The 24455-nt window shown below is 39.8% G+C and overlaps 1 protein-coding gene and 1 non-coding gene across 2 annotated transcripts; both read left to right on the top strand.

The window, feature by feature from the left end:
• The first annotated feature begins 673 nt into the window (after nucleotides 1-673).
• On the top strand, nucleotides 674-1260 carry LOC147461213 (uncharacterized). The gene is made up of 2 exons (XM_086500306.1): nucleotides 674-1013; nucleotides 1139-1260. Exons 1-2 carry the CDS (start codon nucleotides 674-676, stop codon nucleotides 1258-1260), a joined length of 462 nt encoding a protein of 153 aa, XP_086356432.1.
• A 679-nt stretch (nucleotides 1261-1939) lies between these two features.
• LOC147461212 (U4 spliceosomal RNA) lies at nucleotides 1940-2084 on the top strand. The gene has a single exon (XR_015187705.1). It is a non-coding gene; the product is annotated as a U4 spliceosomal RNA (small nuclear RNA).
• The last annotated feature ends 22371 nt before the right edge of the window (nucleotides 2085-24455 follow it).

Genomic DNA, 24455 nt, shown 5'->3' with positions numbered 1-24455 from the left:
AAATATATAACTGATGTCTCAAGAGTTCTTCCATTTTGATCTTTCGAAACTGTCATTAACTTGCACTGCACTCTTTGTAGCATTACCTTGCGCTCTACTTTTGTCTCGATTCTTATGAACACTTTCTCAACGCTTCTGCACAATTCTACTATTGGTTTTTTCAGTATGAACTCTAACCATGTCACCATTGCAGGAAACATAAATAACGAAGAGAATAAAATGAGCAATTCAAAGGTATATTGCTCTATAAACCATATCACATTATGATCCTGCAATGCACACAAAATACTGATCGCATTTGTATAACCTTGCAGAGACTTGTTACCCTTTTCAAGAAAAACATTGCCTCAAAGAAAAAACCCCAAATCGAACCACGTCAGTATCCAACAGAGAGACAAATGCATCTGCTTAACCTGGCAGGTTGCCACCCGGACACTTACATCAACGGTTTTGCAAACTATGCTGAACTACGATTGTTAATAGATAGATCCGTAAAGCAGCTCGAACAAAACAACAGCATGGGTATTAAAAGAACAACAGGTTAGCTCTACACACATGCAATTTTCTCTTTTTTTTCCTTCTTCTCATTGCTTTAAACATTAAAAAAACATTCTTTTTTACAAGGAAAACAAATTTGTTTGTCCCTTCTAATACTCCTTCTTTTCTAGGTCTAATGAAAGAGATCATTTGCAAACTATCTATAGAGATTGACGTGCCCGAGGATCTCATGATAGTTGAGGATGGTAATCGTCTGCTTCAATTGAAGACACCAAAAAAGCCCTACATTCTTGAGATGTTGCACTATGGCTACGATGTCGCACTCAAGGACCTCTTAGATACAACGAACAATGACGCAAGTGATATCTTCGCAATCTTCAAGAGACAGTGCAACGAAGAGCCACCATCAATTACAAAACAAAAGCTTACGTGGCAACACAACAAGGACGTTTATAAAGCACGCTTTGGAAGTGACTATCCATACTCTTTCATCAACATCGACAACCCACCCACAGGTGACACCACCATGAAAAACAAATTCAAGAAATACCCCGCTCGATTATATAGTCTAGTTTTCTCAAGTTTCAGCATGCAATCTTGCATTAATTCTGTTTCTTTCTTTCTTGCTTTTGTTGTACAGAACAGGACAACAAGCCTCAAGTTCTTCTTCTCGAGCACGACAATCAACCGAGCAAAAAACAACGGACATTGAATACATCGTCTACTCCATCACATGCCGCCAAAACGGACGAAAGTACATAGGTGTCACAAACAATTTTGAAAGACGAAAGGCAGAGCACATTCGACAACCACCTTCAAAAATGCGATCCGACGTTAATTGCTACCAGCCATTCGAAGAAAACTTTATTTTTGACATACTTTCCGTCTCCAAGAATTTACATGTAGCACGTACATTAGAAAAAACATTCATCAATACACATAGTAGTACAAGTTCATTTGGATATAATATTCTACGAGCTCATCCCCCTCACTGCAAGAAATACATGTTCTTGAAACAAAAAAGAAAGATCTAAATTACCCTTGTCGTTGTCATGCACGTCTCAATCAAATTTGATTTTTTCAGTCTGCTAACACAACATCGTTTTTCTCTCTTTTTCCTCAATTATTGTGCACAAAAAACATTTGCAAGATTCCTATCAAGTAGTATTATTCATTCATTATTAAAAAACTCATATCAATCTCTATTGTTCCACATTTAAATCAATTTTTGATCCTCCCATTTAAACTATAAAAAAAACCAAGCACCATATTCTCGTCACAAAAAAAAAGTACCATTTCTCAAATCTACATATGCTTTTCACACAGTGCCAGCAATGGCAAAATAGTCATGCTGCTTCTTCCTTCAGATGTTAAATGTCAAAGATTATATTTGTGCTACTGTATTCTATAGATGTTACATAGCAAGGCCCACCAAGCAAGACTAGTTGCGCTTGGGGCAATGACGCAGTTAGTGAGGGTTTCCCAAGACGCATCAATTGCTGGTTGAAAACTATTTCCAAACCCCGTCTGTGGCTCTCTCCCAAGGGGGCTTCGGACAATTTTTGGAAGGCCTGTTCCACACAGGCCTCTCACAATCATGAATCAATGGGATACAGCACGGGCAACCTCTGCTGCCGTAACGGATTCTCTTACGAGTTAGGTTCTCCATACTCATATCACCCCTCCTAACATCCTTGGATTCTAGATGTTTACGTAACGATCTTGTTGCCACCTGCAAACAAAATCTACTAACTTTACCACTTTTTGTGAGAAAATCTACGGGATAATGGAAAATTTGAAACATAGTGGAATCAAGGTAGCTCTACAATCAGCACCGGAAAGTACTAGAATATGAAACATCCCATCTATCTATCGATCCCTAGAAGGCACGCGTACATTCACGCCTCTTACAATGATCTTTGCAACCACCAACGGACAAGAGATTGGGAGGACTTATACAAGACAAGAGATTGGAAGGACCATCAACATACATGACCACATAGATGGTCGTGTCCAACCTAAGACCCACACCTGTGACCTCATAAGTATTTGACCCTTGACATGACCAACAAAATCGTGTTTGCCATATCAACATTTGCATGATGATGTATTGGGTCATACTTATGGAACTCCATACATATATGACCATAAACATCACCCTATCCCACAACGTACGACCAAATACGTGACCATAGATAAATCCATACTTGTTTGACAATACATTAGGCCATAAAGAACACTCTCTAAGTAGGGTTATAGTCACCCATGTGAAAATAGAGATCCATACACATGTAAGAGGACTTCTATAGTCCCCACTGCGAGACAGACATGCAAACACGTACATGGCTATACATTGTTGGCCATAAATTTGGATCCATGTGTTAAAACGCGTCAATTTATGTATAGCTGTGGAGGGATTACCCAAATATGAGAGAGAGAGAGAGAGAGAGAGAGAGAGAGAGAGAGAGAGAGAGAGAGAGTGAGAGTGAGTTATTGAGTGCTATTGGCCAAGAAACACACTCACACATGTGTTTTGGGGATCACCCAACAATACTTGAAATTGCTCAAATGGCACTTTACAGCAGATTTCTAGAAATTACTTTAAAAGCATTTCTCAAAGTGCTTTGTCAGTGCTACTTCATACTACACATTGTAGGACTTTATTACAATTGTTAGAGTGCTTAAAACCTATTTTACGCAATGTTTGAAAGTACTTACAAGTATTTCAGAATCAACTTTTAGCAGCCCACCGAAGCACTTTCTAGTAGTCTATAGTGTGGCTAGCAACAGTTTCTAACTACTTCCAGGGACAAAAAGTGCTTTCCTACATACGCCTTGAGTTTCTCTTGTATCTTATGGTGGTATCACAATAATTTTTTGTCCTCACTCTCTTGTCATAGTGACTCACATTGATCCTAGAACTTTCCCAATTAGATCACTTCTTCCGTTTGGCGAATTTCACACATGCTGCCATGAGGCAACATGCATACCTACTACATGTGATGAAAAATGGAGCAAGCTCACTATCCTAGGGTATTCACTAAGGGTTATCATATGCTATCACCTAAATGTGCAATTGGGGGGTTTTGTAAGGCCAAAAAAATGTAGATTTTATAGAGGGAAGTCCTGTGCATAGGGGTAAATAAGGTAGTTTGAACACACACACAAGTGACATCTCCCTAGTACTACTAGTGAATCCCCTGGGCTCACCATTTGCAAGTGCCCATTTGCATTGCAATTACTTGTTGTGATTGTATTGGGGCTGGAGGTTAACTACCATGACAAACTACTCATGGTGGTCATGGATATGTGGGACTATATATACAATCAATCTCCACTATTACATTTGCTCCTATAAAATACTCTTTATCACATTTCAGTGTTGTGACTTCTCTCCATAATCCCCTTTTCACCTGTGGAGAATTGCATTGACGAGGGTAGGACCTTTGCTCCAAATCTCTCCACAAATTTCCATCATGATCATCTTGTCTAATCCCTCATACAATTCTTGTGGGGCTAGTATCCATTGTCACAATCACATGTCTTTTAGATTCATAGTTTACTTTCCTCAAAGTTGGAGACATAAGCAACAAATTCTTTAATTTCCTCATGGCATGTGTATGCATTTCTTCCCCATTGGAATTTTTGGTTCTTTCTCAAGAGTTGGTAAAAAGTTTCTGCCACATGCACATAATGTGTAATCTAGATAGCATAAAACATACATGCACCCAAGAATCTTCGAGCATATGGCCTACAATAAGAACTTAATTCACATCAAACACTAACTTTTGCCTAGACGAAGGTAAGATTAATTTCTTCCAACCTTGACAAGATCTTATCACAATCATTGATAAGATTTTCCACATACTTGCGGCACCCCCTCAAATCTAGAGCCCCATCTATATCAATTGCTTCACATCCTTTGATCGGCACATAGTTAAGAAAGGGCATCATAATTTGAGATATGAAGTATCGTAACACCTTGTTCATACCATTCATCATATGTGCAACTGAATTAGTTTCTCCTAGAGGTAAGGTGTACATCCTTACCAGACCCAAAGGTGTCCTCGTGGTAGTCAAGTCTTTGCCTTCCACATTGCTAGTTGGAGTTGATCATACCCTACGTACAAATCTCCCATAGAATATATCGCCCTTCCTATAAATACCTCTGCAAACTCATCTACAATTGGCCATCTAGCCACATTTCTAATTGTAACCTTGTTCACATGTTGCAAATCCTTGCAAATCCTAGATAAAGTGTAGAAAAGCAATTTTTTTGGAATTGTGAACCACATGTTTGAATATGGAGCAGAAGTAGGCTTCAAAATACCCATCTTGGTCTTTTCATTAAGAAACTCATTGAGTTTGGGCAAATGAGAATTTGGAACTAGAATAGGGTGCAAGTTCCAAGGTACATGATGGATTGTAAAGATTACCATAGGAGCAATAATGGAAGGATCAACACATCCTACCATAATCATGCATAATCATACATAACCCTTCCTTAAATCACTTTGTAAAAGTGGTATATCCATAGTTTATTACTCCTACAAGACCCATAGAAAATATCTCCTTTGCATATAGAACATGAGAAAACTTTTCTCTTCTTGTACCACTACAATCCCAATCTCTACAATGGTACATGGCCAAAACCCCTCATATCCCTATAGTCCTTGAATCCTTTTTTTGTCTTTGGCAAGGGTTTCTCTTTAAGAGTGTCATGGTTCCTTTCATGGTCCATACAAATAGTAGGGAATTGGACATCCCTGCTCCTTATCCTAGCATAAGCTAATCCATCATCCATCACCTTTGTTTCCATGCAAAGTAGTAGTGAAGTATGGTTGCCCCCAGATAAGAGGATATGTAGACATCTCCTATACAAAGATATTTTTGTCATCTTTCACATCCCCTATAGTCATCCTTACATTCGGACAAGCTCCATGTAGCTCCCATGATGAGTTATTTGGTACAAAAATCATCCATCCATGGTTTATATCCATTGGCCATTTTCCTTTTTGATATAGACTCTTTGACATGAGGTTAAACTCTGATCCATGATCTATCAGTGCTTTGTATGGCTTTTCTCTGACTTTTATGAAGGTCTCACTAGTTGCTCTTGCCCAATGACTCTTAAATTAATATTTCATGAATATTAATTTTTAACCTTCTAAAAGGATTTTCCATCTTAATTTCGCCACTTAAGTTCAGAAAAAATAAAAAGAGAACAAGGACATTGATTGAGTGTTGATGGACCAACCCGATCAAGGCCATAAAAAATCAAGGGTAATAGTTAACTAATTATCTTAGTCATAGATACAGATCAAGGAAGGATAAATGTATTCTAGGCACCCTTCATCAAAGTTACAAGACAAAGGACATGATAAATTATAGGAGTCTAAAAATACAAAGTGAATGTGCTAAGATCAAGTCCTTAGAATAGCTCTTTAGAGTCCAAGTATGAAGTGAGGGATGTTTAAGGTGGAATTATAACTTGCCACAAATTATCTAAATTTAGCAAGTTTTGGGAAGCAACTTGGCAGAACCTCCAAAGCATTGTGCTAAGGTTTTGCACAAGAGGGGAAAGTTTTAAAGCCCAAAGGGTGAGTTATTTTTACCAAAAATTATCCTAATTTAGCAGGTCCTAACTTAGAAGGTAGGTTGTAGTCCCGGGTCAGCTTCATAAGCCTCTAGGGTTTCTGCAAAGGTCTTGCATCGAGCTAATTAATAAGAAGGTAAGTTTATGGATTTTGTTAAATGAAAGGGAAAAGCTAAAGACTAAGGCTATGTCAAGAGTGGAAAAGTGTGTGGTGTGCTTGAGTTGCATTATGAGTTGTTCCCACCTCATTGGCAAGTGTGAAGCATTCTAATTGAAGTATAGTTGGACAATGGCACAAGCATATAAGAAGGAGCTTGTGGGGATTTTTGGCTCTTCTTGATCCTATCACACTCTCTCTCAAGTGTCCAAGTTAGCAAAGATCTCTCTCTCTCTCTCTCTCTCTCTCTCTCTCTCTCTCTCTCTCTCTCTCTCTCTCTCTCTCTCTCTCTCTCTCATGGGAGCTCTAGAGATGGACTTTATGCTCAAGCTCTTGATAGAGGTGAAATAGAGAAGATTCTAGAGAGGTGAGTGATTTCTTGTGTGAGGTTGACTACTCCAAGATAGAGTAGCATGGGTGGAATTTACAAGAGAGGGTTAGTAGTTAGTCTCTGTAATCACTAAGAAAAGGTTAGTAATATAATTACAACGGGTAGAGTGATTTGAAGGGTCGCGAAAAGAGGGGTGAATGAGATGGTTAAACCCTTAAATTGTGAATCCTTGAGGAATCTTGGACTCACGCGTGCAAAAATTGTTGAAAGTGACCACAAGTCTTGTTCTTTGTCTCTTCACGGCGCTGCAATAGTTGAACACCACAAAGAAAATGAGGGTTTTTTATTGATTAAAAAACTCCCCATTTTATAGAGATTAAGCATGGCTAGGTTGCTAAATTTTTATGAATTTTTTAAAAGGTGAAATAAAATTGTAATATGGGAATAATAGAGAGAGATATGGAGATGGTGTATGTGGGTAGAGCTTTAAAAGAGAGCTATGGGTGTGAGAGGACAGGGTAATGGTGAAGAGGGTGAGCAAAGCCATGAAAGGTGAAGGTTTGAGTGAGGGATGGAGAGGAATGAGTGTGTGTGTGTGTGTGTGTGTGTGTGTGTGTGTGTGTGTGTGTGTGTGTGTGTGTGTGTGTGTGTGTGTGTGTGTGTGTGTGTGTGTGTGTGTGTGTGTGTGTGTGTGTGTGTGTGTGTGTGTAGTAGTAGTAGTAGTGTGAAAGGAGGTGAGAGAACAATATGGGTGACTTGTGATAAAAGTGGATAGACTGGGTCCACTAGAAAAAATCATATCTCACTGGTGATAGCTCCAAAAGTTAGGAAAAAATTTAGGAAGATTATTCATGTTGTGGGCTAAATTTTGTCTTTTGATGACTTCTTCAAATACAGAGTGGAGGTGGACGCCAAAAATTCCACCAAAATATGTATGATTCAGGACTACAAAAGTCTTCTTGTGGTCCCTTTTGGTTGAACCTCCATGTGGCTCCAAGAGTGTGTCCCTCCATGCATCATGACAAGACATTGATAATTGAGATGCCCTTTACACACGTATGAATGATAACTTTTGGTGAAATAAAATATATACAATATGGAAGAATAGACAAACTAGTGCATTGACTTGTGATAGTATCTGTCATAATAACTAATATCTAATTCTCCTAAATAATTTTCTCATGTTAAAGTGATCATTTAATATGGGGAAGTGACAGGGGAGAAAAAGCTAGAATATTGGTTAAGCTGGCAGACCGACCACAATAGGGATCCAAAGGAGGGAAAATAGGGATCCAAAGGGGGGGGGCATCTGCAAAAGAGCAAGGTGCAACAATGGGGTAAAAAGACCCTAAGGTTCAATGCATTAAGACTTCCAAAATGCTAAGGTTCCAAAAGTCAAAGGAGGTGTCCAAAGGCCAAACACAAGGGAAATTGGATGCTTTGTGTGTGTCCCAAAAAGTCTTCATAATTCCTACATACGAGGGGGCGAGCCTTGCAAGTAGGGGATGAGATAGAAACACACACACAAGCTCCCTTTACACAAAGGGAATGAGGAACACATGTCAGCTCCCTAGCCCAGATATCCACAAGGTGTGCTCAAATCCTATTGGGATGGCCATGGAGGTGGACCAATGAGAATTAGGCTACAATAAATGTAGTTTAATTAATTTAAAAACACTTAATAAAAGGACCAATTAGAATTAAGCTCTCTAGAAGACTATTGGACAGTCTCTCAAGGGGTCCAATGAGCATTTAGCAGCCCAATGGCTTGTCTCATTCCTATTGGCCAGGAGACAAAGGGGTCCAATAAGATTTTAGTTGCATTAATTAATTACCTAAAGATCTCCCAAAAGGGGAAAGAGGGACACATGTCAGAAGGCTATCACTTATGCTCCTGAAATCCTATTGGCTAAGCCTAGGGAGGTCCAATGGGGTGTCTGCATGAGAAAATAGCAAGAGGGGTCGACCAAGAGAGAGAGAGAGGGGGCTGGGATCTCCTCTATGCCATGCTTGGGGAAAGGTAAGAGAACATGATGCTTTTATTCTCTTTGATCCTAGATCTACTCACAATTTGATATCCACAGAGTTGGCCACCAAGCTAGGCATAAAAGCTTAGGAGATGGGAGATGTCCTACCCGCAGACAGTGCTTTCAAGGGGCAAGAAGCTTCAGTCACTCCCTTAATCGGCAAATTGAGGCTCCATGTCCAAAGCTATGTGGACAAAGAGGACTTCTTTATCTCTCCTCTCAAGCATGAGGATGTAATCCTAGGGGCACCATGGTTTGATTGCATGGCTACCAATGTTAAATTCCCTGAAAGGAGAATCTCCTGTAGGTTCAGGGAAAAAGATATGTACATAGATGCTAAGGAAATGGGTAACACCATACCCATTGTACATACGCAAGCTTTCAATAACTCAATAAAGAGCTCTATTTCCGTGTACATGATTTTTGTTAAAGACTCTCAAAATGAACTTAATGTTTTAGCAAAAGAAAATTTACACAATCAAAAGGAATTAGAGTTATCCAATTTTCTCAAGGGGTTTCAAGATGTCTTTATTGACGGCATCCCTTGTGAGCTTACTCCTAAACGAGGCAATGATGACCATGCAATTCAACTTCTTCCAGGAAGTTCACTGCCTAACAAACCTCCTTATGGAGTTTCTCAAGCTCAACAAGAGGAGATTATGCAGAAAGTGCATGAGTTAGTTGAGAAGGACATGGTTAGGACTAGCTCATCTCCATTTTGTTCTCCTGTGCTATTAGTGCAAAAGAAAGACGGCACATATCATATGTGTGTCGACTATACATCACTAAATAGGATCGCTATCAAGAATAGGTTTCCCGTTCCATAGGCAGAAGATCTATTTGATAAGCTACAAGGGTCCACCTGCTTCAGTAGGATTGACCTAAAAAGTGGCTATCATCAAATAAGGATAGTTGATCAAGACATTGTAAAGACCGCATTTCGCACTACGTTTGGTCTTTACAAATACATTGTCATGCCTTTTGGCTTGACGAATGCACCAGCCACATTCAACCGCTTGATGGAGAAGCTATTCATGCCTCACCAAACATTTACTGGAGTGTTCTTTGATGATATCATCATCTACTCTAATTCATTAGACAAACACAAGCAGCACCTGCAGGTAATATTTTAAGTTCTAAGAGATAATAAACTTTATGTTAATTGAAAGAAAAGTAAATTTTTCTTACAAGAGATTCAGTATTTAGGTCACATTATCTCTCAAGATGGCATCCAAATGGATCCATCAAAATTAGAGGTAATAAAAGGATGGCCTAAACCAGGAATCTTCATGAACTAAGAAGCTTTATAGGTATGTGTGCATACTATAAATTCTTCATAGAAAAGTTCTCACTAATAGTAGCAGGACCATTACATGACCTAACAAAGAAAAACGTTAGGTATACATGGTCTACCAAGGAGAACGATGCTTTCAAAAAGCTTATCTCTCAACCTGTGCTTACACTACCGGATCTCTCAAATCCATTTGAGGTCCAATGTGATGCTTGTGGTGATTGCCTTGGAACTGTTTTGCTCCAAGAAGGGCATGCCATACTTTATGAAATTCAAAGGCTCGACCCTGTTGAGCAAGCTCTAGGCATATATGAAAAGGAACTCCTCGTAGTTCTACATACCTTAGACTCATGGAAGCACTATTTATTGGGGACTCCTTTCATTCTGCGAATGAATCACCAAAGTCTTAAGTACTTCATGACGCAGACCAAGCTCTCCGACAAACAAATCAGCTGGGCAAATTTCCTTTCGCAATTTCATTTTCATATTGCTCACATTGCTGGCAAACATAATCAAGTAGCCAATGCACTCTTAAGATGGCCGAGAGTGAATGTTGTTTCCATAGCAACTCACAATGATCTATCTTCTATGATAGATGAGTATGCTATTGATCCCAATTTTAGAGATGTGATTTCAGCTCTTGCACTAGGGAATAAAGAGGAACCATTTACTTTACAAGATGGTTATCTTCTCTATGGCAATAGACTATGCGTTACTAACTCACTCCGTGAGAAATTAATGTATGAATCTCATGCTCCTCCTTATGCGGTGCATAGAGGGATTCAGTCTACCCTAAAGGGGATTGAAACATACTTCTATTGGCCTACCATGAAAGCAAACATACAAGAGTATGTTTCTAAATGCGTGGTATACCAAAAGACAAAGTTTGATAGAAGGAAGCAACCTGGATTGCTTCATCCTTTGCCAATCCCTAATTCACCATGGGAGAGCATTTCAGTCTATCCATGGGAATATGAGAATATGGATGATAGTAGACAGATTCATTAAACAAGCTCATTTTATACATGTCAAAAAGACTATCAAAGCCCATCAAAAGGCAACCCTCTTCATTTTACAAATCTTCAAGTACCATGGCTTGCCAATGTCCATAGTGTCGGACAGAGATTCTAGAATGACCAAGAAGGGTCTCTTTGAGAATTTAGGGATTAGGCTAAACTTCTCTTCGGCCTATCACCCACAAACGGATGGCCAAAGTGAAATAGCTAACCTAACAATCCTCGATCTACTAAAAGCCTATGTAACGGAAGTAGATCAAAGATCCCAATGGGAGAAGCACTTACCCTTAGTGGAGTATGACTACAATAACATTGTACATACTTCCACAGAAAAGCACCTTTTGAGGTAATTGAGGGAAGATCAAAAAGTCCCCTGCTACTTAAGGTACACGGGAAGATCTTCGCTGCAGATGAGTATAGCCGAGACCTACAAGAATCTTTCCAAAAGATTAAGGATGCTATCTCTATCTCACATCAAAGGCAAAAGTCTACTGCTGATAAGCACAAAAGAGCCCAAGCCTTTAAAGAAAATGATTGGGTCTTACTCAAATTTACCAAAGCTCGATTAAGGCACTTGACAGGCAAGATTCCTACAGGACACCAAAAGTACTATGCTAAGTTAGCAAAAAGGTACTATGGTCCCTCCCAGATTCTTAGGCCAATCAATGAGATGGCCTATCAACTCAAGTTGCCCGGCCATTGTCTCATACACAATGCTTTCCATGTGAGCCTTCTAAAGCCTTACAACGGAGAGCCGCCACAAGAACCAACTATTGAAGACCCACCGGAGATCGAGGACCAAGAAGAGGTGCTACAGCCCAAGTCCATTCTCCGACATGAAGACAAGGTACTTGGAGGCGGTAAGACTATCTGAAAATATCTCATTAAGTTTAAGAATTATCCTTTTGAAGATGCTAGATGGATTCAAGGCATACAATTAAAGGATAACCTAAACCTTGTCAATGCTTACAATGCTTCCCAAGAGTAAGCACATGTACAAATGTTAAAAATGAACAAAGTGTTTTTGTCTTATAAGACTCTGTTTTTCTTTATTGTGCACAAAAATGAACTAGCACGCATGTTTACATCAAGTTTGCGGAGACGACGTCTCCCAAACACCAAGTAGATCTTGTCACTCTACTATGGAATTTGATAGGACTAATGTGCAGACATGCTTGCAGCAGCTTAGGTTCTCAAGCACCAAATGCACTAGTCATCCATTCTGGAACGATGTTGTAAGGTAACATGGGGATCCTCTACCCGCTAGCAAAAGGACTAGTGCATATGCTTTATCTTCTCTACCTCATAGTCAAGGACGAATCTCAAGAGAGAGGTAATGTCATAATAACTAATATCTAATTCTCCTAAATGATTTTCTCATGTTAAATTGATCATTTAATATGGGGAAGTGCCATGGGAGAAAAATCTTGAATATTGGTTAAGCTGGCAGACCGGCCATAGTAGGGATCCAAAGGAGGGAAAAAGGAATCCAAAGGGGGGGCCATCTGCAAAAGAGCAAGGTGCAAAAATGGGCTAAAAAGACCCTAAGGTTCAGTCCATTAAGACTTCCAAAATGCTAAGGGTTCCAAAATTCAAAGGTTGTGTCCAAAGGCCAAACACTAGGGAAATTGGATGCTTTGTGTGTGTCCCAAAAAGTCTTCATAATCCCTACATAGGAGGGGGTGAGCCTTGCAAGTAGGGGATGAGAGAGAAACGTGCACACACACACACACACACACAAGCTCCCTTTACACAAAGGGAATGAGGGACACATGTCAGCTCCCTAGCCTAGATACCCACAAGGTGTGTCAAATCCTATTGGATGGCCATGGAGGTGGACCAATGAGAATTAGTCTAGAGTAAATCTTGTTAAATTAATTTAAAAACACTTAAAAAAAGAACCAATAAGAATTAAGCTCTCTAGAAGACAATTGAATAGCCTCCTAGTGGGTCCAATGAGCATTCAACAGCCCAATGGCTTGCCTAATTCCTATTGGCCAGGAGACAAAGGGGTACAATGATAGTTTAGTTGCATTAATTAATTACCTAAAGCTCTCACAAAAGGGGAAAGGGAGACACATGTCAGAAGGCTATCACTTATGCTCCACAAATCCTATTGGCTAAGCCTGGGGAGGTCCAATGGGGTGTCTGCATGAGCAAATAGCAAGAGGGGTCGACCAAGAGAGAGAGAGGGATGATTTTCTCAAGGCATTATTGCATTACACACTCAAACTAGTCTATGTGCTGAGTAAGAAGACTCTCTCTCTCTTCTCAAGCTTTAATGAAAAGCTTATCACCTACTCCAAGCTTGTGAGAAGAGAGACCTACACCAACAAGTCTTGGCTTTGTGATGCAAATCCAACCAAGAGCCAAGATTCAATGCATGATCATCTCCTATACCATGCTAATTACTAAGCTAAGCTATGCTAATATGAGTGATTATGTGAGGAGATGTACATCTTTCTCGTAAGACTACTCCTTCTTCCTCTCAATCTACTCTCATACCACCCCGCTAGCTCTCACCATCTTCAAAGGTGTGTGAGGCCTTGGGTCTGAGACCGTGAGGGAATTGATGTTGTGTTAGATAATCGTTTTGCTTAGTGCTTGAAGTTTCCATCTTCATTGCACTAGCTAGTACTGAAGGAACACAAAGAATTGTATTGTAAAATGTCTCTCTTGATGGGAGAAACCATAATACAAAGCCTTTTGGAGGGGGGACCGCCGGCTCCATGCAAATTCAGTCCTCAACTGTTGTCAATTGCTTAATTCCTCTCTCTTTTGAAGTATTGTTCATGCTATCTAACTAGGTGTTATAATTTTTGTTGCTCTCTCCACCCAAGCACTCTTGTTATTCTCATTAGGAATCTATTCTAATGAAATGCTCACTATGTTTATGCTATTTTCCGCTACACACAAGTTACTAGGCCATTAAATGTTACAAAAATTTCATCTTGAGGGATTGAAAGGATTTTTTTTTTTGAATTTTGCTAGAGTGGAGTCACAACTAGCTTAGTGGAAGCTTGAGTGAGGACATCGAATGCATGAGATGTATACATGGATGATATTAAAATATATTATGGATGGTACAAATGCAAAATGACCAAAGTAGGCCTGGTAAAAAGGCACACCTAAATATAGTATGTATATAAGTCTTAAATAGTGGAGTAATCAAATTCATGATATAATTAGGCCCAAGGTAAAAGAAAATATTAACACGCAAAGGATGGGCCATAATATATATATATATATATGCCTGTTTATTTGGCTCAACTAGCCCAATGACTAGGTAGGTGAGGGTTTTCAAGGAGATATGGAAAAGTCCCTAACTCACACATGCCTATGTACAATGAAAGCTCTTGGTGCTATCCCGGGTAGGTCACCTAATAAAAATGTAACCTATCACGTGAGTTCAATAGAAAGGTATTTAAAGTTCTTGAAACTTACATAAATATATATACAGAAGGGCATTATTTTTTAAAATTTGACAAAAACTTACAGATTTTAAAAGAGAAGGATACATTATATTCCTAACAAAATTCACAGATAAGGGGTTTTACAAACATGTCTTGAACGCACGTGATATGGTAGTTTTACACATAGTGAATCCCCCGAGGATGCTATGTCCCCCTCAATCAATGTTGGTGTCATTAAACTTATCCATAAGAAGGGCTCTAGGGAAGAACTTTAAAATTGGAGGCCAATAACATGTTTGACTTGTGTATATAATATCTTTTCTTTGGCCTTAGAAAGAAGACTAAGTCCCTCCATGGACCAATTTATCTTGAAGGAACAAAAAAGTTTTATGAAGGGAAGGTTCATTTTGGATGCCATTATATCTATCTAGGAGGGTATTGAGTATGCTGCAGAGACAAACTAGGCCTTTATCTTCTTCAAGATTGATTTTGACAAGGCATATGATAGAATAGAGTGGGATTTCATTCTTTAGAGCATGCAATATATTGGTATTGGAAAAAGATTCATTAGACTTGTGCACTTACATTTTGGAAAGGCCACTTCTAGAGTCTTTGTCAATGGAATTTTGATTGATACTATACCCTTGCACAAGTCTATTAGATACGGGTTGGCCTTTTCCTCCTTTGCTCTATGCAATTACATCTGATGCCTTAGAAAGGCTAGTTAAGGACATGCCTTAGGTATTTCTATTGAAGGGACATCTGATCACCTTTGTCTTTAGCAATTTAGAGATGATACCAATGCATTAGTGATGAATAATAGCCACTTGGTTGAATTTTTTTGGGAGTGCCTTAACCTCTTTTTTCTTGCAAGTGATTCAACTATCAACATTCTAAAACAGGTTTGAAAGTTTCTAAAGGTTCCACTCCACTTATACTCTCTTAGTCTGGATGCAAAACCTATCCAAAAGGGGAAAATTTTTAGATTTCTTGGTATCACTATGGGGTTTAATGTATCTTTCAACCAGAGGTGGAGCTAGTTTTTGGAAATATTCAAGAAAGTATTATTTACCTGGAAAAACCACCAACCTAACCTTTTAGCTAGGGTATTTGTATTAAATCATTACTTACTTTCTTCCCTTGTCTATGTTTTAGCATGTTGGCAGCCCTCACATTACCAATTGAACAAAATCTTTACATTGGCTAGGAGGTTTCTTTGGGGCTACATTGAATTTATCAGTAGAGTTCCTAAGGTGGCATGGCAATCATGTTGTAAGGCTAAGGAACTTGGAGGATTGGGCATCCTATGCATCCAACACCTATCCAATAATTTAGAAAGAAAATGGATTCTAAGATCCTCTACCTCTTTGGATTTTTGGGCACGCGATGACATTCTGAAGCTTCCATGAAATGGTCATGAGACAAAGAGTTAAAGCGTGAATTTAGAGTTTTTATCAAGGTGAAATAGAACCATATCTATGCAATTGGGAGCAAGGCTACATCAAATCATCACACACACAAGAGTTTTGAGGTTATTTTATTTTTCCAAGAGTAATGATTTCATGGATAGAGTTTTGGTCTTTTTGAGTGTGTCTTTAGCTTCAAAGGAATCACTTGATTGTGCTTCAAACCCTCGCAGTCCACGAGGCCCTAGCCACTTTGCACACTTCTTAACAATGCACATGCATTTCTCTTTCCTCATTTTATCATCACTCTCTTTATCATTACAGTATGGCGTTTCCCTATTGTTGGAAGCACGATATTCACAATTGGCATATTGTTAATCTTGCTTGCAACCCTTCTTTCAGCATCACCCAAATTGCTTACAATATAACCTTTGAAATCATAGACGTCATTCTCCATCTCATATTCACCTTCATAGTCACCCCATATGCCCATCACGTGGCTATATGTGTGCAAAAAATTGATCAGCTTACCTCTTTGTGTAGACTGACATGTTTGATGAAGAATACACCATTGTAATGCAAGCTTCTACTCATAACCACTCTCAACAAAAGCTCCCATTCTTCAGTGTACACCTTAGGATTGAGGTCTGGGTCATTATGTGCTTCTCGTAGCTATATAAATCTCTTTGTGTAGACTGACATGTTTGATGAAGAATACACCATTGTAATGCAAGCTTCTACTCATAACCACTCTCAACAAAAGCTCCCATTCTTCAGTGTACACCTTAGGATTGAGGTCTGGGTCATTATGTGCTTCTCGTAGCTATATAAATCTCTTGTGATAGAAAATGCAATGAAAGAAGGGCCTTCTAGAGTTCATGGGAGCCAAAGTTTCCCATCTCCATAAGTCGGATGCAATGTCCAACATGTACATGCCAGTGCAAACTGCACCAGTGAAAGTGGTCCCCACCACCGATTATGAAGATCTTGTTGTGGACACATGCTATGCCACCACAATCATGCAGAACCCTAAGAGGCACATAGGAAGGAATTGGGGGGAAACCTCCTCCATGTCTAGCTATTATTTGCGAGTACAAAAAAGCATAAGTTTTTTGTGTTATAGGGATAAAGTACACAATGGCATGCATCATCAAGTCATACATGTTTTATGTCATGTAATGTCTGTTTCTATGTAAGTTTGTTGTGTTTGTGTGTATATCCATGCATACTATGGATGCATACCCGTGTCTATCTATTTGCATCAAAAAAGCACTTGATCAAAATCAACTCACAATATGCACAAGATTGTGGTTCTTCTGTATGCAAATAAACAACCCAATAGAGAAAATTTTGTGCTACTTGTGCCATGGCATGTTAGGACAGGAACTGGTTGAGCTACAATCTTCTAGTATGAAAAGGGAATGAGGTCTTGGCAATCACCTCTTTGTGTTAATAGCTTGAAAGCAATCAAAGGTTTCTACATCAGAGAGATGATGAAGTAAAACTAATCCATTACAGGAAACTGTGCAATGTGCCCGCTTGGTGAGTTCGTTGTAGATGTGAGGCTGTTGGAAAGCATGGCCTTAAATGTTGCCACCAAAACCCACCCCGAGAATGTCATGGTAGTCTACTTGCTACTCCGTTCCATCCAAAGCCTCCTTAAAATTCAAAAGTTACAATCATTGGTTTAGGTGAATTGGATCGTTGATCCCATGCTTTAGCCCTATGGTATATAAAGTAGGGAAAGCGAACCTACCTTTCCCTGGGCACTGCTTGGAATTTAAGCTTAACTAGGAAAACAATTGACAAATGGGTATAGTAGATGAGGGAGAACCTCACAATTTCATTACATTAGGAAGCAGATGGAGTTTAGGAGGGCCCCTTTATTTTCCATGCGATTATGGAGGTGATTAACATTTGATGAATAGGTACACTCCATGTGTACAAAAATGGTGGATGTGTAAGAGTGGTTAAAGGATACACTTTCCCCCCAAAAAAACGTAAACAATTTCATAATTTGTGAACTTCTAGACATCCTATATATAGTCTTTGATTTGAGCGGAGATTATATAGTTGTGATCTACATGTTGAGCTCTTTCCATAGATATGCTACATAATATGGTTTAACCTACCACTAGATTTTTAATTTCATTTTGGGAAAAAAACTTGAATTCAACTAAACTAACAGTTTTGAGTGTTTGAATTAAAAAGCTAAAACTATATCTAGGCAAATTTGTCAAAAAAAAAATTACAATGAAATCCTAGTGTGTGGTCCATGTGAGGAAGAGCACTTACGACACTTGATTGGTCTATTTGTGTCTGTCTCTCTTTCCCTCTCACATCATCTTGCTCACATCCTCTCTCTAACCACCACCATATTTCTCTCTCTCCTCCACAAGTGATCCAAGCTTTGCTAGTGAGCTTCTTCCTAATGAAATTCTTTTGCCTTGGCTTTGAATGATTCATCATAGGAACAAAAAAAATGGCATGTAGGGAAGTCACACCAAAAACAATGCAAGGTATCACTTTCTCCTTTTGTCATTTTTGCATGGGCTAGTTGAGAGTGTTGTGTCCAAGGTTCTTCTACTGATTGATCTATCTACTACTCAACTGCAGGAGATCTCCTCCAAAAGAACTACATTTACCTGAGCAAGTGCCTTCATTCTCCCATCGTTGGACGAATTACCTCCCCTGCATTTATAGGTGGATAATTAACAATTGGAATTCCCCTCTCATTCCTATGTTTGCAGCACACTTCACATGTAGGTCCCTTCCTGTTCCCAGAGTTCCACAAGTACATGGTTGCATTAGATTATTTTGTTGCTAATATGTCTGCACATGCTACCAATTTCCTTGCTGAAATTTCCTTGGTGGACCTATATTCTAAAATTGGGTCCTGAAGGGTTGTGGTGCCACCACATTTGCCCCTGATTCCATTTTTGCAAGAGTATGGGCTATTTTCCTTCCATGAAATTAGGATTATAATAACAATTTATATAATTATTCCCAAGTTTATAACATACCTCACAAAATGGTGGTTCGGAGGGACTTGAAAATGGTGAAGGTTGGATCTCTTTTAACTTCTCTAGAATTTGTCTATTAACGTTGGAGGTGTCTTCAGAATCTACTTTACCATTTTACTCTTTAGGTTCTTTGGATTAACATTTATCTTTTTCTTTGATCTCTTTTTCTTCTTTGCACTTAGGTATCTTCTTCGTCATCATTTTTGACTCCTCATCTGAATAAAAATCTGAATCTTCATATCAATCCTCATCAGTATCTTCGTCTTCATCTTGATCCTGATCAAAATATTCCTCTTCTAAATCTAAATAATGCTTGGATTTCTTCTTCTGACTCTTCTTTGCTCACTTGTCCCACATCTTCTTTTAACTCTCATTGCTACATCCACCAAGTTACCAAAGTCCCGTGGTTGGGTGAGAGGTGCATTAATTGCAATATCACTCTTATGATGATTCCTTAAACCTCTACAGAAGTAACCATCCAACTGCTCCCATGACGGTCTTTGATTTTCTTGCATTCTATTCATCAAGTTCTTGAAGTGTTGTGCATAATATTCCATCAATAAATCTTTTTGTTTAATTTTCTTGATCTTCTTCAAGACATCTTTAGGGGTCTTTTATGCCCTAAATCTTGCCAAAAATCTGGTCTTCAAATTATCATAATTTGGAAAAGCTGTGTTTCCATACTGCATGAACCATATCATGGATTTCACGTATAGCATGGCTGCAAAATGCTCCTTCTTAATTGTATAATTATATAGCATATCATACCCACTTGCAAACCACCTAGTCTCAAACTACGCCACATATGGCTATCAGTGTAATGGAAATGGCCTATTAACTTTGAATAGTGGAATTAAGAGAATTAGAGTGAGCATTTTTGTGAGACTACTTTGAGAACAGAGAGGGTGAATTTAATTAGCAGTAGCAACATAACCATTATACTTAGAGAAAGAGCTAGAAAACATGACAACAGTTGAGGACCGGGTTTATGTGGAGCTAGTCCCCCTTCCAAAAGGATTTTGTATTATAGATTCCCTTTAAGTTTAGCAATTACCCATCTTATTTGTCTACCCTTGCTCTACAGGGTACTTTGAAAGTATATATTAAGTTTGTCTTCATCTCTCTCCAACTTTCCTTCATTAAACAGATCAAGGAATAGAGAGTGATATTGGCCCTTCAATTACCCCTCCTTCATCCCTTGACTAAGGTTGGAAGCGAGAGAGAAAGATGGGAAAATACTCTTTCCTTTGGTTTAGAGCGAGCCTTGGCCCTCCTAGGGGGGGGGGGGGGGGGGGAGAGAGAGAGAGAGATGTTAGGAAATAAGACGTAGCTAAATAGATTTTTTAGTAGATTACTTAATGGAGAGAGATAGATTTCACACACAAGAGATTATAGAGTAGAGAGAGAGAGAGTACACACGATATACGTGGTTCACCCAATGTGGGCTACTCCACGGGAAAGCAGCCACTCAATGGCTTTAGCACTTCAAAAGAAGAAGTAGTTTACAAAGGGATTAAACCCTTGATAGAGCTTCCGCCTTGCTTCACTCTCACCACCTCACACTCACCTTGTTGCATCAACTTCACACTATGAAATGTGTGTAGAAATGGCCTCCTTTTATAGGCCAAAAGGGCTGCCCTCTCTTATGAGAGACAACCATGTGTAGCCGCCCTTGTGCGAATAAGTCCAAATCGGACCCTCCAATCCGCCCATGTGTGGCCACCCTTGAGAAGACAAGTCCGCTTTTGAATTCGGCCACCGGTCATTGAATTCGGCCACCGGCCACCGGCCATTGACTTCCGACCACCGGCCACCGGCCAACCGACCGGTTGTTTTCCGACCACTTTCCGGCCGCCGGCCGGCCATAATATTCCGGCGAAAAGGAATATTCCGGGCAAAAAAAAAAGACTCGGGGGCCTCCGCCCCCAAGGCCTCTAAAGTTGCCCCTGATTCTTGTCCGTGAAAATTTTGGTTTCCGGTGAGTGATTTTCCTTCACGCACGATGGCTTCTCCTCATAATGGTCTGGCCAAAAAAAAAAAGTCTCGGGGGCCTCCGCCCCCGAGGCCTCTAAAGTTGCCCCTGATTATTGTCCGTGAAAATTTTGGTTTCCGGTGAGTGATTTTCCTTCACGCATGATGGCTTCTCCTCATAATGGTCTGGCCAAAAAAAAAAAGTCTCGGGGGCCTCCGCCCCCGAGGCCTCTAAAGTTGCCCCTGATTCTTGTCCGTGAAAATTTTGGTTTCCGGTGAGTGATTTTCCTTCACGCACGATGGCTTCTCCTCATAATGCGGGCCTTACAAATGTGCGCTTTTACCACAGAAAATTACAAGGGTAAATCAGGCTCCATACTTAACAATCTCCCACTTGGAGACTGATCTCCAAACCAAACCTGTGACTGCTTTCCATTCTGGCTTCTTATCCTTGAATGCCGATTGAAGATGAGCAAAAGCTCAACTTCTCCTTGTTGACCACTTTTGTAAACATGTCTATAGGATTTTCACTTGTATGCACCTTTCCTAGCTTTAGCTGTCCCTCTTCAAAAAGAGTGCGTATGAAGTGATATCTCACCTCAATGTGCTTTGTCCTTGAATGAAAGGCTGAGTTCTTCGCAAGATGGATAGCGCTTTGGCTATCACTATACAAGACACAATTGTCTTGTTTGAATCCAAGCTCTTCTAAGAATCTGTGAAGCCACAGAATTTCTTTGCTTGCCTCCGTCATTGCTACATACTCTGCTTCCGTGGTAGAAAGTGAAACCACTTTCTGCAGCTTTGAAGCCCAGCTTACTGCTGTGCCTCTAACCGTGAACACATAGCCAGTAGTGCTCCTTCGAGTATCTTTGTCACTTGCCATATCTGCATCAGCATACCCTTCTAGTAAAATTTCAGTTCCTCCAAAATACAAAGCATTTGTTGTTGTCCCTTTTAGATACCTAAGTATCCACTTCACAGCTTGCCAATGCTCTTTACCTGGGTTGTCCATGAACCTACTCACAACTCCCACTGCATGTGCAATGTCTGGCCTTGTCCAGACCATAGCATACATTAGAGAACCTACCGCTGTAGCATATGGAACTTTAGACATATAGGCTATCTCCTCTTTTGTCTTTGGACACATATCCTTTGTTAGTTTAAAATGACCAGCCAAAGGTGTAGAAACTGGTTTTGCATTTTGCATTGCAAACCTTTCTAGTACCTTCTTGATGTAATCTTCTTGAGATAGCTTTATTGTCTTCTTCGTCCTGTCCCTTGATATTTTCATACCAAGTATCCTCTTTGCAGCACATAAATCTTTCATTGAAAAAGATTTGGACAGCTCCTCTTTTAGGTCTTTGATGTCCTGCATGTTAGCACTTGCAATCAACATGTCATCAACATACAACATTAGGATGATGAATTTCCCATCTCCCAAATTCTTTGTGTAGACGCAGTGATCCGAGTTGCATCTTGTGAATCCATGATCCAACATCCATCGATCAAACTTCAAGTACCATTGTCTTGATGCTTGCTTTAAACCATACAAGCTCTTCTTTAATCTGCAATCCATTTTCTCCTTACCTTTTACTTCATACCCCTTTGGTTGAAGCATGTAGATTTCCTCCTCTAAGTCACCGTGAGGGAATGCCGTATTTACATCCATTTGCTCGAGATTTAGATCATGAGTATCCACAAGGCTTAAGACAAGTCTAATTGAGTTCATTTTTACAACAGGAGAAAATATTTCATTGAAGTCAATACCTTTCTTTTGAGAAAAACCTTTTACCACAAGCCTAGACTTGTACCTTTTCTTCCCACCTTCTTCTTCCTTCAGCTTGTACACCCATTTGTTTTGAAGTGCCCGCTTACCTTTAGGAAACTCAACCAACTTCCATGTTTGGTTGCGATGTAGTGAGTCCATCTCCACTTGCATGCTCTTCGTCCATTCTTCTTTGGATTCATGTTGCATAGCTTCTTCGTATGATTCCGGCTCTCCAGAATCTGAGATCAAGAGATGGTTGAAGGAAGGAACAAACCTTTCTGGAGGTCTACTTGCTCTTGTAGATCTTCGGGGAATAGGTTGAGGCTCCTCATTTGGTTGACGTTGTTGCACATTGTCACCGTTTGCAGTCCTTGATTCTTCACCGTCCTCAAGCTCCATGTACTCATCACCTGTTTCTTTTGTTTGTTTTCTTTCCAAGTAATCTTTGTACATATTTTGTTCGTTAAATATTACATCCCTACTCCTTAAGATTTTACCATCTTCAGGATTCCATAGGCGATACCCAAAGTCTCCTTCTCCATAGCCAATGAAGAAACACTTTTTGGACTTTGCATCTAGCTTTGATCTTAGGCTTCTATCTATGTGCATGAAAGCCTCACACCCAAACACTTTGAGAAATGCATAATTCACCGTTTTACCTGTCCATGCCTCTTCTGGAACTCCCCCATCCAATGCCGTTGAGGGTGACCGATTGATTAAGTACACAGACGTACTTACAGCTTCCGCCCAAAGCTCAAGCGGTAGGCCTACATGTAGCCGCATGCTTCGTGCTCGTTCCATGATTGTCCTGTTCATCCTTTCCGAAATCCCATTTTGTTGAGGTGTCCTTGGGGTTGTCCTTTGCCTCCGAATGCCATTGCTAGCACAAAAGCTTTCAAAAGCTTGGCTGCAATATTCGCCTCCATTGTCGGATCTGAGGCATTTAACCTTGGTACCTGTTTCATTCTCCACAAAGGCTTTCCACCTTTGAAATATGGAAAATACATCGAATTTATTCTTCATGACATAAACCCATGTTTTTCTAGTCGCATCGTCTATGAATGTTACATAGTACAATGAGCCACCAAGTGATGGTGTACTTGCAGGACCCCAAACATCAGAATGAACCAACTCAAGTTTTTTATTTTTTCTTTCATTTCCTGATTTTTGAAATTTTACCCTCTTTTGTTTACCATAAACACAATCTTCACAGAACTCTAAGTCCACTTCTTTCAAACCTGGTAGAAGCTTCTTTGTTTGAAGGATTTGCATTCCTTTGCCACTCATATGCCCAAGTCGGTAGTGCCACACCGCACTGTCAACTTCTGTAGTTGTTGCACAAGCTGAAGGTTGCGTGCTAACAGTACACAAGTAAAGTGTACCGACTTTTTCTCCCTTGGCAACCACCAAAGATCCCTTTGAGATCTTCCATCGTTTGTTTCCGAATGCAATGTTGTGACCTTCATCGTCCAATTGTCCTGTAGAGATCAAATTTTTGCGAAGAGAAGGAACATGCCTAACATCTTTAAGCTTCCATTCATTTCCGTTAGCAGTTTTGACAGAAATTGTACCTTTGCGGACAATCTCACAAGATTCATCATCTCCCAAGTATACATACCCAAAATTACCTTTGGTGTAGTCTTGGAAATGTTGCTTGTGTGGTGTCGCATGGAATGAAGCCCCGGAATCTACTATCCAGGAATTAGACACATTGTCTAATGAGAGAATTAGAGCATCTTGCTCTACTTTACCTGCCACATTGGCCTCCGATGTTGGCTTGTTGTCTTGAGACTCTGTCTCCTTCTTCTTCTTGGACCAGCAATCCTTCTTGACGTGGCCCTTCTTGCCGCAGTTCCAACATTCAAGAACTGACTTTGTGCGTGACTTGCTCCGCCTTGAGCGATCACGACCCTTTTGATTTTTGAACCTCTCCTTAGGCCTTCCTCTTGTTTCCACTG

Source organism: Adiantum capillus-veneris, chromosome 3, assembly GCF_014529385.1.
Source record: "Adiantum capillus-veneris isolate H3 chromosome 3, ASM1452938v2, whole genome shotgun sequence".
NCBI lineage: Eukaryota > Viridiplantae > Streptophyta > Polypodiopsida > Polypodiales > Pteridaceae > Adiantum > Adiantum capillus-veneris.
This window is presented reverse-complemented; position numbering and strand designations above follow the sequence as displayed.

Excerpts from the sequence above, each read along its gene's own strand:
- LOC147461213 (XM_086500306.1), top strand. The coding sequence starts at position 674 with ATGAAAGAGATCATTTGCAAACTATCTATAGAGATTGACGTGCCCGAG. Across the intron at positions 1,014-1,138 it reads CATCGACAACCCACCCACAG|AACAGGACAACAAGCCTCAA; the intron begins GTGACACCACCA and ends TTTGTTGTACAG.